At 37.6% G+C, this 21,850-nt stretch overlaps 1 protein-coding gene across 1 annotated transcript in view; it reads right to left on the bottom strand.

Annotated features, from left to right (window-relative positions):
- Positions 1 to 1,565: 1,565 nt before the first annotated feature.
- The window catches only part of CATSPERE (catsper channel auxiliary subunit epsilon), a 261,504-nt gene continuing 241,219 nt past the window's right edge, over positions 1,566 to 21,850 (bottom strand). The window contains exons 20-22 of the mRNA XM_032606338.1: positions 20,033 to 20,190; positions 8,381 to 8,434; positions 1,566 to 1,752 (exon numbers count right to left, since the gene is read on the bottom strand). Coding sequence (XP_032462229.1) covers positions 1,599 to 1,752; positions 8,381 to 8,434; positions 20,033 to 20,190 — 366 coding nt within the window. The 3' untranslated portion in view covers positions 1,566 to 1,598. The remainder of the gene's footprint in view (positions 1,753 to 8,380; positions 8,435 to 20,032; positions 20,191 to 21,850) is intronic.

The raw sequence follows: 21,850 nt of genomic DNA, 5'->3' as shown, positions 1-21,850 counted from the left end.
ATACACCTTTCATATTAAATTTAATTCTATGTAATTTGTCACTACAATAAATAGATTATTTTTTATTATTTCTATTGCTGTTAAACTGTCATATAAATATTATAGAGAAAAAGTATTAAATTTTAAATATTTGTCTTATATTGAGCTATCAGATGCTCTTATTCGAATAATTCTTTTTCCTAATTTTGGGTTTCCTAGGCATATAATCTTATTATTGAAAGAGAGTATTTTATCTCCTTTCCCCTAGCATTTATAATGGTTATTTTATTTTCCTCTTGTAATGTCAGAACCTTCAAAACAGTGATGAATAGCACGTATCTCTGTTTTGTTCCTAATCTTAGTAAAATGAGAAATTCTACTTGTGGACAATAGCTTTTTTTTTTTTTTTTTTTGTGCGGTATGTGGGCCTCTCACTGTTGTGGCCTCTCCGGTTGTGGAGTACAGGCTCCGGACGCGCAGGCTCAGCGGCCATGGCTCACGGGCCCAGCCGCTCTGCGGCATGTGGGATCTTCCCGGACCGGGACACGTACCCGTGTCCCCTGAATTGGCAGGGGGACTCTCAACCACTGCACCACCAGGGAAGCCCTAATCTTTCATTCTTTATGTCTGTGCTGTGGATTTCAGAGTTGTTTACCCAGCCTCCACAATCACATAAGCCAATTCTTCTTCTTCTTCTTTTATCTTCTTTTTTTCTTTTTTGGTGAGGGGAAAGGAGCCAATTTATGAAATTAAATAAAGTTCAATGAGGGAGTGAAGAACATGAACTAGGATACCACCGCCCTGGCTGGGCCCAGCACAGCTAAAGCTCAGCACACCATGTATCTCCGGCTTTTCCTCCCCATAAGCCAATTCTTTTAAATAAATCTCTTTATACACACACACACACACACACACACACACACACACACACACAAACACACACAAAATCTCCTGCTGCTTCTCCTCTAGGTGGATCCTGATTGTTCAAATACTAATTGCTTAGAAAGCTGTGGTCACATTTTGACAAGTTAAACAGCTTATTTTGAACATCAAAATCAAATTTGAAAACTTAAAATTAAGACAGAGTATTAGCCTCCTATTTTCAATATGATAAGTTATATTTCATATGTGAATCTACCATTAGAAAAACTTCTGAAATACCTTTGACAGACTATTTAAATTCACATATTTATTAAGTCTTTTATACATAAATTAACTACAGCCATATAAGGTTCATACGAAAAGTTTTTTGCAAAATAATAATATTTGACACATTTAAATATATTTTCAAAAATTTACTTTCATTCTTAGGAAGGATTGTAATAGCCAAACTTAGGTGGTTTTTAAACTTTTTAATTTTTTTTTTAAAGCCATGTAAGAGTATACAGACTACCTTAAGATAAAAGTGAACACATTAAGGATTAATTTAATAACATGCATATTATATTAAAATATTTCTATTTTGGGTAATTTAAGAACATATTTGAGATTTTGAATTTGATGATACTTACTATGAGCTTATACTTAGTATTTCTTGGTCAAACACACACACTCTCAATGAGTATATATACACACTCTCTCTACATACATATATTCATAGTAAATAAACTTTCATTTTTCTAATTATTCTTTTGTTTTCTTTCAGATTTGTGCAGTGGTTCATAAATATATTCTTTATAAATCCTCAAATAGTGAAAGTAGCTCAGAACAAGAATACTGCAGAACAGTAGCATCAGGAGAAAGAGGAAAGCTGCAACCATGTAAGCACTTGGACTGAAATAAGAAAAGAAAAATCATTAGAAGTCATTGCTCACTTTGGTTGTTAATCTTTTTGGTCAAATAATTTTTGAACAGCTAGCTGCTATGCCACTGTTCTCTGTTAATAACTAAGAAGATTTATAAGACATCTTGTCTACCCTCAAGATGTTTACCTCTTAGTGTTTGAGTCTGACCAGGGAGGAAGATAGACTCTGTGACTGGTCAATATAATGAGAGAAGGAAGGAAGTATAAAGCTCTATGGAAACCAGGCATCAGGAAGAACTTCCAGTGGAATTGACTTTTTTTTTTTTGTGGTACGCGGGCCTGTCACTCTTGTGGTCTCTCCCGTCACGGAGCACAGGCTCTGGACGCGCAGGCTCAGCGGCCATGGCTCACGGGCCCAGCCGCTCCGCAGCATGTGGGATCTTCCCGGACCGGGGCACGAACCCGTGTCCCCTGCATCGGCAGGTGGACCCTCAACCACTGCGCCACCAGGGAAGCCTGGAGTTGACTTTTGAACTGAGTATAAAGTAAGAGTTAGCTAGATATGATTAGGATTAGGATTATTAGTATGAGCTAGTTAGATAGAAATGTCTGGGAGTGGAGAAGAAGACTAAAGTGGGCATAACATTTTAGGCAAAGGGTGATGCATTTGCAAAGACGTGGAAGCACGAGAAAACTTTAAGATCAGCCCCAGACATTCTGGAACTAAAACTAATTTAATGTGATTAGAATTTAGGTGGTGGGCTCAGTGGTTAGAGATGAGGAATCATAGGTTGCTCAAGGTGAGAAAGACAGCTTTCATCAAGCTACAGGGTATGAATTTTAGTCTAAGGGCAAGAGGGAGTTTCAGACATGTGACATAGCATTCTCATTTTAGAAGGATGATTCTGATTGTAGTGTGAAGAACGGATGAATGGGACGCATGGGTGTGGAGGGAGAAAACCAGTTATGAGGTTTTTGTAATAACCAAATATGGTGAGAGTTTTACTTAATTACTGGCTGTAGAAATGGATAGAAGTAAGATATATTTAGAAGTTAGATTGGATTGATCTTGGTGATTGTTAAGATGTGGGGTTTGAGAAATATGTTAGAATAAAGGATGTCTCCTAAATTTGGGGATGAGGTAACTCTGAGGATGGTGGCACCATTCACTGACATAGGAAATTCATAGGGAAGGACACTTTAGAGGGTATGTGTGAATACGGTTGTTTTACTTTTGGACATATCAAATTTGAGATACATGAGGGTCAACCAGGTATGTGTGTGTGTGTACACTTATGAGATACTACTTTCAGCTGGGATCCAGACATCTGCCTCTTCACCTCATGTTCCTCCCATCAGAGTAGATTTATTTCTTAAGCCAAACACTGTGCTGTTTTTTATTTGGTGTCTTGGTACCTGAATTTAGTTTTTAGTTCCCTTCTAAACCATATGTATTTGTTTGCAGTATTACACTTCCCCCAGTTCCCCAGTCTCATTAGTCTGACCTTCCTCCTCTGTGAATACAAGCTTAATCTAGCTCTAGTGAATAATTTCCTTCTTAGAAATTAATTAACTGACTTAATAAACCCTCTGATATATGCCAAGTACTGTGCTAGGTGCTGGGAAAACAATAATGAGTAAAAATAGATATGGTCTTCATCCTTAGAGAGCTTACATTTTAGTGGGGACATAATCATTAATCAGATAATGAGAAAATAAATATAAAATTGAACTTGCGAAAAAAACTAAGTAGGAGAGGTATACAATGCAATGAAAGCTTACTATAGCAGGATTTAGCCTGGTGAATTGGCCAAGAAATGACCCCATGGGGAAAAGAAAATTATTCTAAAATTTGAAGAATTAAATAGAAGTGGAGTTGGTAAAGTTAAGTAGGTAAAGAGGGGAAGGAAGAGATTCCAAATAGAGAAAATAGCATGTGCAAAGCTCCTGCTATGGAACAGAGTATGGAGAAGACTGGGGATTGAAAGGAGGTTGATAGGTCTGGAGCTGAGAAAATGAGGGGCATATGATGCAAGATGAGACTGGAGACATAGGTAGCGGCTAGAGCAGAAAAGGTCTTGTAGGCCATGTTAAGAAGTTCCCATTTTAAGGAAAGAAACTTAAGGGTTTTAAGCTACTAAAATTAGCATTATGAGTCTATTGCAGTAATTTGGATCAGAGATAATGGTAACTTGGATTAAAGTGGTGTGGTGGTGATGGGTTTGGTAAGAAGTGGATTCATTTAAGGGCAATTTAAGAGGTTAAATGAATGGGAGGCAGTGACTGGATGAGCTGGAGGAGAGAGAGAGAGAAAAAAAATGAATGTGATCCCTAGGTTTTTGTTTTTCATTTTTGACTGCTAGGTGTTTGGCTTGTACAGTTTGATGTGCTATCTCCTGAGTGAGGGAACATTGGAAAATAGAGTCGCCATATTTTTCAACTCCAGAGGGCACCATTCACATTACAGCCTATGTGAATGAATTCTGCTTCAGCTGTGCAATGACAATTCATAGGGCTGAATGCAATTACCTTGATAAGTTAGTTTTACAGTGGTACAAATAATGGGCTAAGGGAATGGGTGGTAAGATCATGAGTTCATTTTTGGCCATGTCCAGTTTGACCAGTCTTTGAGATATCTAAGAGAAGAGGTTAAGTAGAGAGTGGGATATATGGCCCTGGACTGGGCTAGAGATATGATTTGGGAGTTGTGTGTTTATAGATACTAACTGAAATCATGGGTATGGATGAGCTTGCCAGAATGAGCAGCTCAGAAAACCAGGACTGAGCCCTAAGGAAGGTCAACATTTAATGGCTGGTGATGTACGTTGAGGCTGTCTTCACTAGAGAGAGAGAGAGAATGGCTACAGAAGGCTAGGAAAACCTATAGAGCAATATGGCAGCCAAAGGGAAAGTCAACACTAATGGAAGCTCAAATAAAATGTGGACTGAAAACTATCTGTCAGATTTAGTGTAGGCCAGTTGCAGCTCAAGATGGTGACAAAGGAGCCTCCTGAACTGACCTCCTTCCATGGACACACCTATCCTACAGCTACATATAGAACAACTCCCTCTGAAAGAAATCCAGGAACTAGCTGAGCAACTCCTACACATTGGGTGAATGAGAAAAACCCACTCACATAAAAACGAGTAGGAGAGACTGAGGCACAATCTCACCCAAACTCCTAGCCCCAGCAGAGCAACATACAATGACGAGGGAACTCACAAATCCTAGCTTCTCCCTAAGGAGTTTGGATCCAATACCCAGTACCCCAACTTTTAAAACTTCCACCTGAGGGATGGGACCCCCAAACACCTAGCTCTGAAAGCCAGCTAGGCTTTCATCCATCAGACCCACAAGGCTGTAGCAAACAAACGGGATCCTGAGAACTCTTGGTGGCTAACCCCCTCTCTCACTCCCCGCTCACAGACTGAAATGCCCATCTCCTGTCTTTCCGTGAAAGAGACCTAGTTGCTTATCTTAGAAGCTGAGGGCTTCCCTGGTGGCGCAGTGGTTGGGAGTCCGCCTGCCGATGCAGGGGATGCGGATTCGTGCCCCGGTCCGGGAAGATCTCACATACCGCGGAGCGGCTGGGCCCGTGAGCCATGGCCGCTGAGCCTGCGCGTAAAAAGCTGAAATCTGAGGTTTAGTTTCCTAATATAACACAAATCTAGGGGCCAACTGCAATCTTCTGCAGAGACTGGGAAGCTGGCAGACGCCATCTTTGTGCTCTCCCTCTGCCTCTCCCCAGGTCACTGGTATCTCCCTGAAATGATGTTGTGCATACTTCGGATGCTCCAGTTTCTACAGCTGCTGCTCAGGGAGACAAACCTGAGCACACCTGTTATAGTCCCACAGGACTATAACAACTGTTCTTAACTGGCTATTCCCTTAGCGTTCAGCACAGAGGGAAGAGAAAGAAAGGCAATCTTCTGGTCTTTCTCTGAAAGAGGCCTACATGCATACTTTAAAAGCTGCTGCTTGAGGGTCCAGCTTCCAGCCAGGCTGCATCTAGGTTCTGACTGAGATCCTCCTCTTTGGGACACTAACAGGTGTTGGTACACCCTCAACTACTGGGAGACACTAAGAACTAAGAAGGCAGTTTGGACAATCACAACGGTTTAAAAGACAAACGACAGCTAGGGCTGGGCTGAACACTAAGTTCCATCTGGGAGAAGTGGCTCTTTTATCTATTGCATAGAAACCAACACAGAAAATCTAGGAAAATGAAGAAACAGAGAAATACATTCCAAACAGAAGAACAAGATAAAACTTCAGAAACAGACCTTAATGAAATGGAGATAAGTAATTGACCTGATAGAGTTCAAAATAATGGTCATAAAGATGCTCAGTGAAGTCAGGAGAACAATGCATGAGAAGTGAGAATTTCAACAGAGAGACAGAATATATAAGAAAGTACCAAACAGATTTAGTGCAGGTCAAAGCTATTCTAATGAGAAGTAACTGGTGAAGGTATGACAGAGAAAGCAGGCTGGATGGATTAGCAAAATAGGGATGGAATATAGGGAAATGAGGAGTATGAGAGTAAACAAGCCTTATAAGGAGTTGATCTTGCAAAAAGGTGGTGGCTGGAAGAGGATATAGTTGTTGTTGTTTTATTTGCTTAAAAAACTTGAGGGTGATTAAAAGCCTATTGGGGGCTTCCCTGGTGGCACAGTGGTTGAGAGTCCGCCTGCTGATGCAGGGGACACGGGTTTGTGCCCCGGTCCGGGAGGATCCCACATGCCACGGAGCGGCTGGGCCTGTGAGCCATGGCCGCTGAGCCTGCGCGTCCGGAGCCTGTGCTCCGCAAAGGAAGAGGCCACAACAGTGAAAGGCCTGCGTACCGCACAAAAAAAAAAAAAAAAAAAAAAAAAAGCCTATTGGAAGGATCTAGTTGTGAGGGAAAGTTGAATATATAGAAGAGAGAAGGAATAATTGATTTGGAATTTTCCTTAGAAAGTGGGAAGGATAGGGTTCAAGGCATAGGTAGAAGAATTATATTTAAAGAGGATGTAGAAGGATAGAAAGAGGAGAGAATGGGTTTAGATATTAGTTGGTTTATATGTTTGGAATCAGAAATAAAGATCTGATGTCTTCTAATTTCCTGTCTGATAGCTTCTAATTTCTCTGTAAAGGTGAAAAAAAAGTTCATTTGATGATTGTTAAGGAAAGGAGGTCCAAGGAGCAAACTAATTAGATAAGGTCTGAAGCAGTTGTTATGGAAAGTGGAAACACTGGTTGACCAGAGAAAGAAAGTAGGATTTCCGGGTAGTGTTGACGATGTATTTGAAGTTGGTGATCAATTTGCCCTGTTGTGTAACTTTCTTTGCGGGGCTGCTCAGATATAATCACAAAGAAAGCAGGTAGTTAGGGGCTTGCCAGAGGGAGTGCCAAATTCCAGAAAGGTAAGAGAATATTAGAAAATGTTATTGAAATAATAGACTTTGTTTGAAATGTAAGGAAATAGGAGGTAAAAAAGGAGAGATTGAAAGTAGAGGTGGAGGTCCCAACGAGGATGAAGAAGAATTGTAGCAGGTGTAGTTGAATTAACAAACTGGGAAGGTCCTAGAGCCCGCGAGCCACAACTACTGAGTCTGCGTGCCACAACTACTGAAGCCTGTGCACCTAGAGCCTGTGCTCCACAAGAGAAGCCACTGCAATGAGAAGCCTGTGCACCACATGAAGAGTAGCCCCCCTCATGCCGCGACTAGAGAAAAACCTGAGTGCAGCAACGAAGACTCAACGCAGCCAAAAAAAATAATAAATAAATAAGTTGTATGTTTAAAAAGAAAAATCCAGCTACTGGGAGGTGAGCTGGGGCAAATAGGTGAGATCCCCCTTTACTCCCTCCTCTCCTCCCTAACTCACCAACTCCCCCTTCTGTTGGTGGATACTTGGGTGGATGTATGTTCTTAATATTCATCTAAATCAAACATACAAATCTAATGAGAAAGAGAAGTTGCTGCAGAAAGGCTATGCATGTTTCCTAAAGTTTCCTAGAAACCAGGCATGGCTTATCTCATTTGCAGATTATTCACACCATTAACCTCCGATTAGCATAAAAAATTGAGGAGTCAGTAATATTTAGAGTAGGGCCATAAGTAACTTAAGTGTTTGTGGTCCACTCTTGTTTAACATTTTCCAAAACAAACAAAAAAATAAAAACACAGCACAGAGAAGCAGAGTCATCTGCCATCCCAACATTTGTATTAAGACTTTTCACTCTGCTCTCCAAGGAAACTAAAGCTGAGTCCAGGGAAATGCCTTTACTACCCATTTCCTGTATGTATTGGAATGATGGCCAGTGGTCAAGGGCTGACTCAGGGTCATTGGGGCACAGCCACTGTCCTCTCCCTGTCCCCACTGCTGCAGTCTACCATCTGCCCTTAGGTGGAGTTTAAAGACGCTTTTGATTGGGAAGACAATGGCTGTTGAGGGGGATGAACAAAAGGCGACCCAACTGCAGCAACAATTTTCAGGAATTCCTACTTGCTGTATCCCTGGTTTAGTAGATACATACAATTTTTAGGATGTCATGTGTAGGACAGAAGTATTAGTGTCCCAGGAAGATAGGGGAGACATCTGTTTCCTTTTTAGCTGCCACCGTATCCTTTACAACTTCCCTCATTAAAGACTGATCAGGCACCAGTCGTTACCTGGGAATCACTCCAAAGGTCTCTATTGCAAATATAGTGGTGAGGTTACAGAAACTGCAAATTAGAAAAATAATATTAAAGATTAAATTAAATACAGTGAATTACAAGACTCCCTGCACATCTCTATGGTAACAACCAAATCATGTATAATCTTAGTTAAGGTGTCATTTTCTTTTTTATTTTTTCTTTCAAGATAGTTAATAATTTTATTATTACTAAAAGAAATTTTTATCAAACTGAGCATTACCTTCCATTTTACAGAGAAAAATCTCCACTATAGAGTAAGGAATGAGAATTATTAATGATGAATTATGTAATTTCATTTAAATCACATCTATATGGTAAACTATCAAGTTAGTTAGTCTACAAAGAATTTGATATATTTATAAATCAAAGGCCTTTATAATTAAGAAAATTACTATATTTAAATATATACTCCCTTCTTTGTTCTGCTGATAATTTCACTGCAAAATCATGGTTGGTAGACTGACATCAAAGAAGACTTGCTAAGAATTTTGTTCCATTAAGTGGACAACTTCACTAATTTCATTAGCTTTTTTTTTTGAGTCTTTTTTTAAAATTGAAGTACAGTATAGTTGATTTTCAAGGTTGTGTTAATTTCAGTGTAAAACAAAGTGATTCAGTTATACATATATCTATTCTTTTTCAGATTCTTTTCCCTTATAGGTTATTATAAAATATCTAGTATAGTTCCTTGTGCTAAACTATAGGTTGGTTGTTGGTTATCTATTTTGTATATAGTAGTCTGTATATGTTAATCCCAACCTCTTAATTTATCCCCCCTGGCTCTTTCCCCTCTGGTAACCATAAATTTGTTTTCTATGTCTGTGAGTCTATTTCTATGTTGTAAATATGTTCATATTTATCTCTTCTTTCTTTCCTTTTTTTTTTGATTCCACATATAAGTGGTATAAATATGATATTTTTCTTTCTCTGTCTGGCTTACTTCACTTAGTATGATAATCTCTAGGTCCATCCATGTTGCTGCAAATGGGTATAACATCTTTATCCATTCATCTGTCAATGAACATTTAAGTTGCTTCCATGTCTTGGCTATTGTAAATAGTGCTGCAGTGAGATTAGGGCACATGTGTCTTTACAAATTACAGTTTTCTCCAGATATGCCCCCGAGTGGGATCCCTTGATCATATGGTAACTCTATTTTTAGTTTTTAAAGAAACCTCCATACTGTTCTCCATAGTGGCTGTACCAATTTACATTCCCACCAACAGTGCAAGAGGGTTCCCTTCTCTCCACACCCTCTCCAGCATTGTTATTTGTAGACTTTTTGATGATGGCCATTCTGACCAGTGCGAGGTGATACATCAGTGTAGTTTTGATTCGCATTTCTCTGATAATTAGTGACGTTGAACATTTTTTTCACATGCTTATTCACCATCTGTATGTCTTCGTTGGAGAAACGTCTATTTAGATCTTCTGCTCATTTTCTGATTGGGTTGTTTTTTGATATTGAACTATATGAGCTGTTTGTATACTTTGGAAATTAATGCCTTGTTGGTAGCATTGTTTGCAGGTGTTTTCTCCCAGTCTGTAAGTTGTCTTTTCATTTCGTCTATGGTTACTTTTGCTATGCAAAAGCTTTTAAGTTTAATTAGGCCCCATTTGCTTATTTTTGTTTTTATTTCTATTATTCTAGGAGATGATCCAAAAACATATTGCTGTGATTTATGTCAAAGAGTGTTCTGCCTATGTTTTCTTTATTTTTGAATTTTATTTATTTTTTTATATAGCAAGTTCTTATTAGTTATCCATTTTATACACATCAGTGTATACATGTCAATCCCAATCTCCCAGTTCATCCCACCCCCCCGCCACCGTGGCTTTCCTCCCTTCGTGTCCATATGTTTGTTCTCTACATCTGTGTCTCAATTTCTGCCCTGCAAACCAGTTGATCTATACCATTTTTCTAGGTTCCACATATATGTGTTAATATACGATATTTGTTTTTCTCTTTCTGACTTTCTTCACTCTGTATGACAGTCTCTAGATGCATCCACATCTCTACAAATGGCCCAATTTTGTTCCTTTTTATGGCTGAGTAATATTCCATTGCATATATGTACCACATCTTTATCCATTCGTCTGTTGATGGGCATTTAGGTTGTTTGCATGACCTGGCTATTGTACATAGTGTGGCAATGAACATTGGGGTGCATGTGTCTTTTTGAATTATGGTTTTCTCTAGGTATATGCCCAGTAGTGGGATTGCTGGGTCATATGGTAATTCTATTTTCAGTTTTTTAAGGAACCTCCATACTGTTCTCCATAGTGGCTGTATCAATTTACATTCCCACCAACATTGCAAGAGGGTTCCCTTTTCTCCACACCCTCTGCAGCATTTGTTGTTTGTAGATTTTCTGATGATACCCATTCTGACTGTTGTGAGGTGATACCTCATTATAGTTTTCATTTGCAATTCTCTAATAATTAGTGATGTTGAGCAGCTTTTCATGTGCCTCTTGGCCATCTGTATGTCTTCTTTGGAGAAATTTCTATTTAGGTCTTCTGGCTATTTTTTTAAAACATTTTTTGATTGGGTCGTTTGTTTTTTTAATATTGAGCTGCATGATCCATTTATATATTTTGGAGATAAATCCTTTGTCCATTAATTCATTTGCAAATATGTTCTCCCATTCTGAGCGTTGTCTTTTTGTCTTCTTTGTAGTTACCTTTGCTTTGCAAAAGCTTGTACATTTCATTAGGTCCCATTTGTTTATTTTTGTTTTTATTTCCATTACTCTAGGAGGTGGATCAAAAAAGATCTTGCTGTGATTTACGTCAGAGAGTGTTCTTCCTATGTTTTCCTCTAAGAGTTTTATAGTATCTTGTCTTACATTTAGGTCTTTAATCTATTTTGAGTTTATTTTTGTGTATGGTGTTAGGGAGTGTTCTAATTTCATTCTTTTACATGTAGCTGTCCAGTTTTCCCAGCACCACTTATTGAAGAGACTGTCTTTTCTCTATTGTATATCCTTGCCTCCTTTGTCATAGATTAGTTGACCATAGGTGTGTGGGTTTATCTCTGGGCTTTCTATCCTGTTCCATTGATCTATATTTCTGTTTTTGTGCCAGTACCATATTGTCTTGATTACTGTCACTTTGTAGAATAGTCGAAGTCTGGGAGTCTGAGTCCTCCAGCTCGGTTTTCTTCCCTCAAGACTGCTTTGGCTATTCGGGGTCGTTTGTGTCTCCACACAAATTTTAAGATTTTTTGTTCTAGTTCTGTAAAAAATGCCACTGGTAATTTGATAGAGATTGCATTGAATCTGTAGATTGCTTTGGGTAGTATAGTCATTTTCACAATATTGATTTTTCCAATCCAAGAACATGGTATATCTCTCCATCTGTTTGTATCATCTTTAATTTCTTTCATCAGTGTCTTATAGTTTTCTGCATATAGGTCTTTTGTCTCCCAGGTCAGTTTATTCCTAGGTATTTTATTCTTTTTGTTACAATGGTAAATGCGAGTGTTTCCTTAATTTCTCTTTCAGATTTTTCATCATTAGTGTATAAGAATGCAAGAGATTTCTGTGCATTAATTTTGTATCCTGCTACTTTACCAGATTCATTGATTAGCTCTAGTAGTTTTCTGGTGGCATCTTTAGGATTCTCCATGTACAGCATCATGTCATCTGCAAACAGTGACATGATGCTGTACATCATGTACATGTACATCATGTTATTTCTTCTTTTCCAATTTCTATTCCTTTTATTTCTTTTTCTTCTCTGATTGCCATGGCTAGGACTTCCTAAACAATATTGAATAATAGCAGTGAGAGTGGACATCCTTGCCTTGTTCCAGATCTTAGAGGAAATGCTTTCAGTTTTTCACCATTGAGAATGATGTTTGCTGTGGGTTTGTCATATATGGCCGTTATTATGTTGAGGTAGGTTCCCTCTATGCCCACCTTCTGGAGAGTTTTTATCATAAATAGGTGTTGAATTTTGTCAAAAGCTTTTTCTGCATCTATTGAGATGATCATATGGTTTTTTTTCTTCAATTTGTTAATATGGTGTATCACATTGATTGATTTGCGAATATTGAAGAATCCTTGCATCCCTGGGGTAAATCCCACCTGATCATGGTGTATGATCCTTTTAATGTGTTATTGGATTCTGTTTGCTAGTATTTTGTTGAGGATTTTTGCATCTATATTCATCAGTGATATTGGTCTGTAATTTTCTTTTTTGTAGTATCTTTTTTTTTTTTTTTTTTGCGGTACACGGGCCTCTCACTGTTGTGACCTCTGCCGTTGTGGTGCACAGGCTCCAGATGCACGGGCTCAGCAGCCATGGCTTACGGGCCTAGCCTCTCTGTGGCATGTGGGATCTTCCCGGACCGGGGCACAAACCCATGTCCCCTACTCTCAATCACTGAGCCACCAGGGATGCCCTGTTGGAAGATTTTTAATCACAGTTTCAATTTCATTACTTGTGATTGGTCTGTTCATATTTTCTATTTCTTCCTGGTTCAGTCTTGGAAGGTTATACCTTTCTAAGAATTTGTCCGTCTCTTCCAGGTTGTCCATTTTATTGGCATAGAGTTGCTTGTAGTAGTCTCTTACGATGCTTTGTATTTCTGTGGTGTCTGTTGTAACTTCTCCTTTTGCATGTCTAATTTTATTGATTTGAGTTCTCTCCCTCTTTTTCTTGATGAGTCTGGCTAATGGTTTATCAATTTTGTTTATCTTCTGAAAGAACCAGCTTTTAGTTTTATGGATCTTTCCTATTGTTTTCTTTGTTTCTATTTCATTTATTTTTGCTCTGATCTTTATGATTTCTTTCATTCTGCTGACTTTGGGTTTTATTTGTTCTTCTTTCTCTAGTTCCTTTAGGTGTAAAGGAACCTGCATCCCATAGGTTTTGGATCATCGCGTGATCATTGTCATTTGTCTCCAGGTATTTTTTGATTTCTTCTTTGATTTCTCCAATGATCTCTTGGTTTTTTAGTAACCTATTGTTTAGCCTCCATGTTTTTGTGTTTTTTACATTTTTTCCCTGTTTGATTTCTAATCTCATGGTGCTGTCATCAGAAAAGATGCTTGATATGATTTCAATTTTCTTAAATTTACTGAGGCTTGATTTGTGTGCCAGGATGTGATCTATCCTGGAGAATGTTCTGTGTGCACTTGAGAAGACAGTGTATTCTGTTGTTTTGGGATGGAATGTCCTATAAACATCAGTTAAGTTCATCCTGTTTAATGTTTCGTTTAAAGCTTGTGTTTCCTGATTTATTTTCATTTTGGATGATCTGTCCATTGGTGAAAGTGGGGTGCTAAATTCCCCTACTATATTTGTGTTACTATCGATTTCCACTTTTACGGCTGTTAGCATTTGCCTTATGTATTGAGGTGCTCCTTTGTTGGGTGCATAAATAATTACAATTGTTATATCTTCTTTTTGGATTGATCCCTTGATCATTATGTAGTGTCCTTCTATGTCTCCTGTAATAGTCTTTATTTTAAAGTCTATTTTGTCTGATATGAGAATTGCTACTCCAGCTTTCTTTTGATTTCCATTGGCATGGAATATCTTTTTCCATCCCCTCACTTTCAGTCTGTATGTGTCCCTAGGTCTGAAGTGAGTCTTTTGTAGACAGCATATGTATGGGTCTTGTTTTTGTATCCATTCAGCAAACCTGTGTTTTTGATTGGAGCATGTAATCCATTCACATTTAAGGTAATTATCGATATGTATGTTCCTATGACCATTTTCTTAATTGTTTTGGGTTTGTTTTTGTAGGCCCTTATCTTCTCTTGTGTTTCTCACTTAGAGAAGTTCCTTTAGCATTTTTTGTAGAACTGGTTTGGTGTTGCTGAATTCTCTTAGCTTTTGCTTGTCTGTAAAGCTTTTGATTTCTCCATCAAATCTGAATGAGATCCTTGCTGGGTAGAGTAATCTTGGTTGTAGGTTCTTCCCTTTCATCACTTTAAATATGTCATGCCACCCGCTTCTGGTTTGTAGAGTTTCTGCCGAGAAATCCGCTAACCGTATGGGAGTTCCCTTGTATGTTGTCGTTTTTCCCTTGCTGCTTTCAATAATTTTTCTTTGTCTTTAATTTTTGCCAATTTGATTACTATGTGCCTTGGCGTGTTTCTCCTGGGTTTATCCTGTATTGGACTCTCTGCACTTCCTGGACTTGGGTGGCTATTTCCTTTCCCATGTTAGGGAAGTTTTCGACTATAATCACTTCAAATATTTTCTCAGGTCCTTTCTCTCTCTCTTCTCCTTCTGGGACCCCTATAATGCGAATGTTGTTGCGTTTAATGTCCCAGAGGTCTCTTAGGCTGTCTTCATTTCTTTTCATTCTTTATTCTTTATTCTGTTCCACAGCAGTGAATTCCACCATTCTGTCTTCCAGGTCACTTATCCGTTCTTTGCCTCAGTTATTCTGCTATTGATTCCTTGTAGTGTAGTTTTCATTTCAGTTATTGTATTATTCATCTCTGTTTGTTCTTTAATTCTTCTAGGTCTTTGTTAAACATTTCTTGCATCTTCTCGATCTTTGCCTCTATTCTTTTTCCGAGGTCCTGGATCATCTTCACTCTCATTATTCTGTATTTTTTTTCTGGAAGGTTGCCTAGCTCCACTTCATTTAGCTGTTTTTCTGGGGTTTTATCTTGTTCCTTCATCTGGTACATAGCCGTCTGCCTTTTCATCTTGTCTATCTTTCTGTGAATGTGGTTTCTGTTCCATGGGCTGCAGGATTCTAGTTCTTGCTTCTGCTGTCTGCACTCTGGTGGATGAGGCTATCTCAGAGGTTTGTGCAAGTTTCCTGATGGAAGGGACTGGTGGTGAGTAGAGCTGCCTGTTGCTCTGGTGGGCAGAGCTCAGTAAAACTTTAATCTGCTTGTCTGCTGATGGGTGGGACTGGGTTCCCTCCCTGTTGGTTGTTTGGCCTGAGACAACCCAACACTGGAGCTTATCCGGGCTCTTTGGTGGAGATAATGGTGGATCTGGAAGGGCTCACTCCAAGGAGTACTTCCCAGAACTTCTGCTGCCAGTGTCCTTGTCCTCATGCTGAGACACAGCCACCCCCCTACCTATTCAGGAGACCCTCCAACACTAGCAGGTGGTCTGGCTCAGTCTCCTATGGGGTCACTGCTCCTTCCCTTGGTCCTGATGTGCACACTACTCTGTGTGTGCCCTCCAAGAGTGGAGTCTCTGTTTCCCCCAGTCCTGTCGAAGTCCTGCAATCAAATCCTGCTAGACTTCAAAGTCTGGGTCTCTAGGAATTCCTCCTCCTGTTGCCGGAAACCCCAGGTTGGGAAGCCTGACATGGGTCTCAGAACCTTCACTCCAGTGGGTGGACTTCTGTGGTATAAATGTTCTCCAGTTTGTGAATCACCCACCCAGCAGTTATGGGATTTTATTTTATTGTGATTGCGCCCCTCCTACCATCTCATTGTGGCTTCTCCTTTGTCTTTGGATGTGGGATATCTTTTCTGGTGAGTTCCAGTGTCTTCCTGTTGATGATTGTTCAGCAGTTAGTTGTGATTCTGGTGCTCTTGCAAGAGGGAATGAGAGCATGTCCTTTTACTACACCATCTCGAACCAATCTCCCTTCCTGTTTTCTTCTGGGAGTTTTACAGTATCCAGTCTTACATTTAGTTCTTTAATCTATTTTGGGCTTATTTTTGTGTATGGTGTTAGAGAATGTTCTAATTTCATTATTTTACATGTAACTATCCAGTTTTCCCAGCACCACTTATTGAAGAGACTGTCTTTTTTCCATTGTATATTCTTGCCTCCTTTGTCATAGATTAGTTGACCATAGGTGTGTGGGTTTACCTATGGGCTTCCTATCCTTTTCCACTGGTCTATATTTCTCTTTTTGTGCACCAGTACCGTACTGTCTTGATTACTGTAGCTTTGTAGTATAGTCCGAAGTCAGGGAGCCTGATTCTGCCAGCTCCATTTTTCTTTCTCAATATTGCTTTGGCTAATCCGGATCTTTTGTGTTTCCATACAAATTGTAAAATTTTTTGTTCTAATTCTGTTAAAAATACCATTGATAATTTGATAGGGATTGCATTGAATCTGTAGATTGTCTTGGGTAGTATAGTCATTTTGACAATATTGACTCTTCCAATCCAAGAACCCACTATATCTATCTGTTTGTATCATCTTTGATTTCTTTCATCAGTATCTTATAGTTTTGAGAGTACAGGTCTTTTGCCTCCTTAGGTAGGTTTATCCCTAGGTATTTTATCTCTCGTAATTTAGCATATTGCTTGGAATGAGACAGGGTGTAACTAAATAAACATTAATAATATGATTTCACCTATCTTCGTGCGGGAGAAGAGACAGGAAAAGAACTTAGTTTTATTGAGTGCTTGCTATGTGCCCAGCAAAGTTAGGGATTTTTACCCAGGTTCTTCATTTAATCCTTAGGATACTATAAGATAGCTATTACTGACTCATTTCACAGATAAATAAGCTCAAAGAGACTAAACAATTTGCTTAAGACTAGATGTTACTAGTGGCAAAATTAGGACTCAAATCAAAGTAGACTCTCTAGCATAATGTTCTCAAGGTCCATCAACATTATCTCAAGTGGTAAGATTTCCTTCTTTTTATGGCCAGTTAATATTCCATACCACATTTTCTTTGTCCATTCATCCATCCTTGGACACTTATGTTATTTCCATATACTGGCAATTGTAAATAATGCTGCAATGAACATGTGGGTATATATATCTTTTTAAGTTAGTGTTTTTGTTTTCTTTAGATAAATATGCAGGGTTGGAATAGTTGGATCATATGGTAGTTCTATTTTTAATATTTTGGGGAACCTCCATACTGTTTTCCATAGTCACTGCATAAATTTACATTCCCACCAACAGTGCACAAGTGTTCCCTTTTCTTCACATCCTCATCAACACTTATCTCTTGTCTTTTTGATAATAGCCATTCCAACAGGTGGTTTTGAGTTGTATTTCTCTGATGATTACTGATGTTGGGCACCCTTTTATGTACCCGTTTCATGTATGTCTTCTTTGGAAAAATGTCTAATCAGGTCCTTGGCCCATTTTTAAATTGTTTTGTGTTTTTTTTGTTTTTGCTATTGAGTAGTATGAGTTCTTTTTTTTTTTTTTTTTTTTTTTTATTATGAGTTCTTTATATATTTAGATATTAACCCGTTATCAGCTATATGATTTGTAAATATTTTCTCCCATTCTGTAGGTTGCCTTTTCATTTTGTTGATGGCTTCCTTTGCTGTGCAGAGCTTTTTAGCTTGATGTAGTCCTGTGTGTTTATTTTTGCTTTTGTTGCCTTTGCTTTTGGTGTCAAATAAAAACAAATTGCTGCAAAGACTGACATCAGGGAGCTTATCACCTATGTTTTCTTCTAGGAATTTTATGGTTTCAGGGCTTATGTTCAAGTTTTTAATCCATTTGGGTTAATTTTTTGTATGGTGTTAGATAGTGGTCCAGTATCAATCTTTCACAGGTGACTGTCCAATTTTCCCAACACCATTTATTGAAGAGACTGTCCTTTCCCTACTATATATTCTTGGCTCTTTTGTCATAAATTAAGTGACTGTAAATGTGTGAGTTTCTTTCCAGGGATTTCTATTTTGTTCCATTGATCTATGTGTCTGTACCATACTGTTTTTATGTCAGTACCATACTGTTTTGATTACTGCAGCTTTGCAATATAGTTTGGAATCAGGGAGTGTGACGCTTCCAACTTTGGTCTTCTTTCTTAAGACTGCTTTGGCTTTTTGGGGTCTTTTGCAGTTCCATACACATTTCAGGATAGTTTGTTCTATTTCTGTGAAAAATATCATTGGAATTTTGATAGGGATTGCTTTGAATCTGTAGATTGCTTGGGTAATATGGAACTTTTCTTTCTCTTCATTTTTTCTTTTATTTGAGGAGTTTTCTGCTCAGCTCCTTTTCTCATCACCCTCAATTCCTTCACTGTGGGTATCTCCTGAAAGCTCTTTTCTTTTCATAAGTCAGTTAACTTATGTGTGCTCATGGAGTCACTATAAAAGATGCCCACGTTTGTGTTTTCAAAATTGTTTATCATCAGCTATTCCCTCCAACTCAAGGCCCAAATTAAAATTTTTAACTGTTTATAGGACATCTTCACTCAGATATGTCATTGTCCTCTCAAATGCAAAGTCAGAACTCTTAGAAAAAGAAAGACCTCAAAGAAAAACCACCTCAGTGTCTACTGTGGTCAAAGAAAATATCATAATTTTTAATCACCTAGTCTAGAAAACTTGAGACCATATCAGTTCCTTCTTTTCCTTCATTTGCCACACTAGATCAATATAATATCTCTTTTCCTGATAAATATTTATTAGACTTTTCCTTTTCTTTCCACTCCTCCTGCCAACAGGACTTCCTTTGACCCTTGTCTTGTTAATTCCACTCCCCTCATTTATCTGCAATTTATTTTCCTTTTATAAGATTCTTTATTCTCAGGCTAATTTTCCTAGAACTATACTCTCATCACAACACTCCCCTAGTAAAGATACTAAAGAGGCTCTCTAGGACGTCGTTTGAAATTGAATTCAACATTATGAATTGCCTCGAATTAGTCTGTACCCTTTGTTTTTTACCTTCCTCACTCAAGGTATTTTCTACTTTCTTTCATGACTCCACGAGCCATAGACAATATGTTAATATTCAGCTTCATTCCATTATTAGTGTGATTTCTTTCATCTGAAGGGTCTATCTTAGTTCTCTGGCAATATAAATTCTTAACGCTCCCTGTCCTCCGGAAGTTTTCTCCTGATGCTCAAGATAGCATTGATTTTTTCCCATCTCTGAATTATTATTATGCCTATCAATAATACAAATAATTATATTTGAAAAATATATCATGTGTTTGCTCTGATTTAACCTCCCTTGGTTTTATGTGTACCCTCCACTCCTTCCCCAACCAGTTTAATTACAAGCATCTTAAAGGCTGAGATTATCCTTATGCTCTATTTGCATCTATCATAGCAATGAAACATAGTAAAGTACTCAGAATGTAATTGTGAATCGATTAATTTAATTAATGTTTAACATGAAATCTTATCTCCCACTCCCATAGAATGTTTAACAGGATTGCTCCAAAATGAAAAAACAAATATGACAAGTATACCTTGGAAATGTGGGTTCAGTTTCAAACCACCACAATAAAATGAGTCACACAAACTTTTTGCTTTCCCAGTGGGTGTAAAAGTTATTTTTACACTATACTGTAGTCTATTAAGTGTGCAATAGCATTATGTCTAAAAAAAGACTGTGCATACCTTAATTAAAAAATACTTTATTTCTCAAAAAATGCTAACCATCACCAGAGCCTTCAACAAATCATAATCTTTTTGCTGGTGGAGGGTTTGAAATATTGCAAGAATTACTAAAATGTGACACAGAGACATGAAGTGAGCAAATGCTGTTGGAAAAACGGCTCTGACAAACCTGCTTGACAAAGGGTTGCTACAAACCTTCAGTTTGTAAATTGAAGCACAATAAAGTGAGGCATAATAAAATGAGGTATGCCTTTAATTGGATAGCTGGGTGGTATCAAATTAAATCAAGAAAACAAAAATTTAATTTTTAGGAACTAAGGCGAAAACTATTATAATGGAACATTTATATTCACCTATAGTTTGGATCCAGGATCTTCACACGAAACACATACATTCCGGAATGGTCCAAGGGCCAAACTAAATGGTTACGGTTAGACTTGTTGATAATCTCATATGGTTGATTTAAGTCTCCTGGTTTTCCAATAGCATAAGAAAAACAGTGTTTATAGTTCTGAGTAGAAAACAAAGACAAAAACCTTTAGGTCATTAGCTGACTTTAATATACAAAATTATATACTCATATATTTATTTTGGAAAATTATTTAGAGATATAATAGTTATTCCTATCTCTTCTATCATTTTAGTGTAGTATAGTATTTTTAGAGGCTATCTTGGGTTCAAGTTTGATAAAAAGTGAAGCTTAGTGAAAGAAAATGCTGTGTTTATTTATTTGCAAACAATAATACATTAGGGTGTTGAGAATCTGTAAGCATTTAATTTCCCTAAATTGAAAACCACAAACTCCTTCAAGGATGCTTAATTTGGGACAGACACTATTTTGATCATAAGGTATGGATACAGTAGTCAAATCTTCCCCTAAGACTTTTATTTATCCCCATTACCACTACTGTCTCTCAGTGGGTCTCATTTATTTATCTCCTGTTCCCTTTTTAAAAAGCATAAACACTGTATATATTTAAAGTCACTTTATTAAAGCTAAGGTAATAAAATAAAATCCTAAAATAATGCATGGCATTTCTTCTGGATTCTTGTAGGTCCTGTATGCTTTCACACCCTACTTAAAGTCTTGCTTGTCTCTCTGTCATGTATTCTCAGTGAGGCTGAATTTTTCTATAGCTTTTGAGTGAGTAACTCCCATTTATTCAAGTGGTATTTATTTCTTGTTCTTTCCTTCATATTCTCCCTACATTTTGACATTTTTCAATATGCAGATATTGTATTCTTTCTTAACTCTACTTAGTTTTGGAGATAATCAGGACAGTTCATATAGTTCCGTTATTTGGCTATGTGATCTGGTATACATAGAAGTCCCTTCTATAGCTCTCTCATTTTACCTTTATTTATATATACTCCAGTATTTACCCTCCTGTTTGAAAATTTTTTTTGAAGGTGAATATTGCCTTCACACTAAAAATTCCTCTACTTACCTTCTTTACAGGTCATTTTCTTTTACATAGGTGAATAATTCCATAATTATATTTTAATTATAAGTCCCATCCCTAAAACTCTTAACGATTTTTACAATTTCATGAAGTGTTACTGTATGTTTTGATAAACTGCAAAATAATTCTTCTATCTCTCTCCTTTATCACATTTACCATTATTTCTTCCCTTTGTCTACCTTTCTACTACTGCACTCTCTGGCACATTTATAAAGCAATATGTTAGGTGTAGATTAATGAAAAACAAGTAAGAGACTCATCATTATTATTTTTTTCTTTTGAACATCAAAAAATTCATTTCTGCCTTTATTTGTATGTAAGTACTTTATTTATTTTTGAGATATAATTGACGTATAACATATTAATTTCAGGTGTACAGCATAATAATTCAATATTTGCATACAGTGCAAAATGATAACCACACTATGTCTAGTTAACATCTATCACCATACATAGTTACATATTTTTTCTTATGATGGGAACTTCTGAGATCTGCTCTCTTAGCAACTTTCAAATATACAATACTGTATTATTAACTACAGTCACCATGCTGTACATTGCACGTCGATGACGTTTATTTTATGACTGTAAGTTTGTACCTTTTGACCACCTTCACCCATTTCACCCCCTACCCGTGGCAACCAATCATTTTTTGATGTACCCTAACTTAGAAAACATGATATGTCTTATTATTTTTTTGTTGGTGGT

Source organism: Phocoena sinus, chromosome 1 (assembly GCF_008692025.1).
Source record: "Phocoena sinus isolate mPhoSin1 chromosome 1, mPhoSin1.pri, whole genome shotgun sequence".
NCBI lineage: Eukaryota > Metazoa > Chordata > Mammalia > Artiodactyla > Phocoenidae > Phocoena > Phocoena sinus.
Note: the sequence above shows the minus strand (reverse complement) of the source record. Positions and strands in the feature narration are given on the sequence as shown.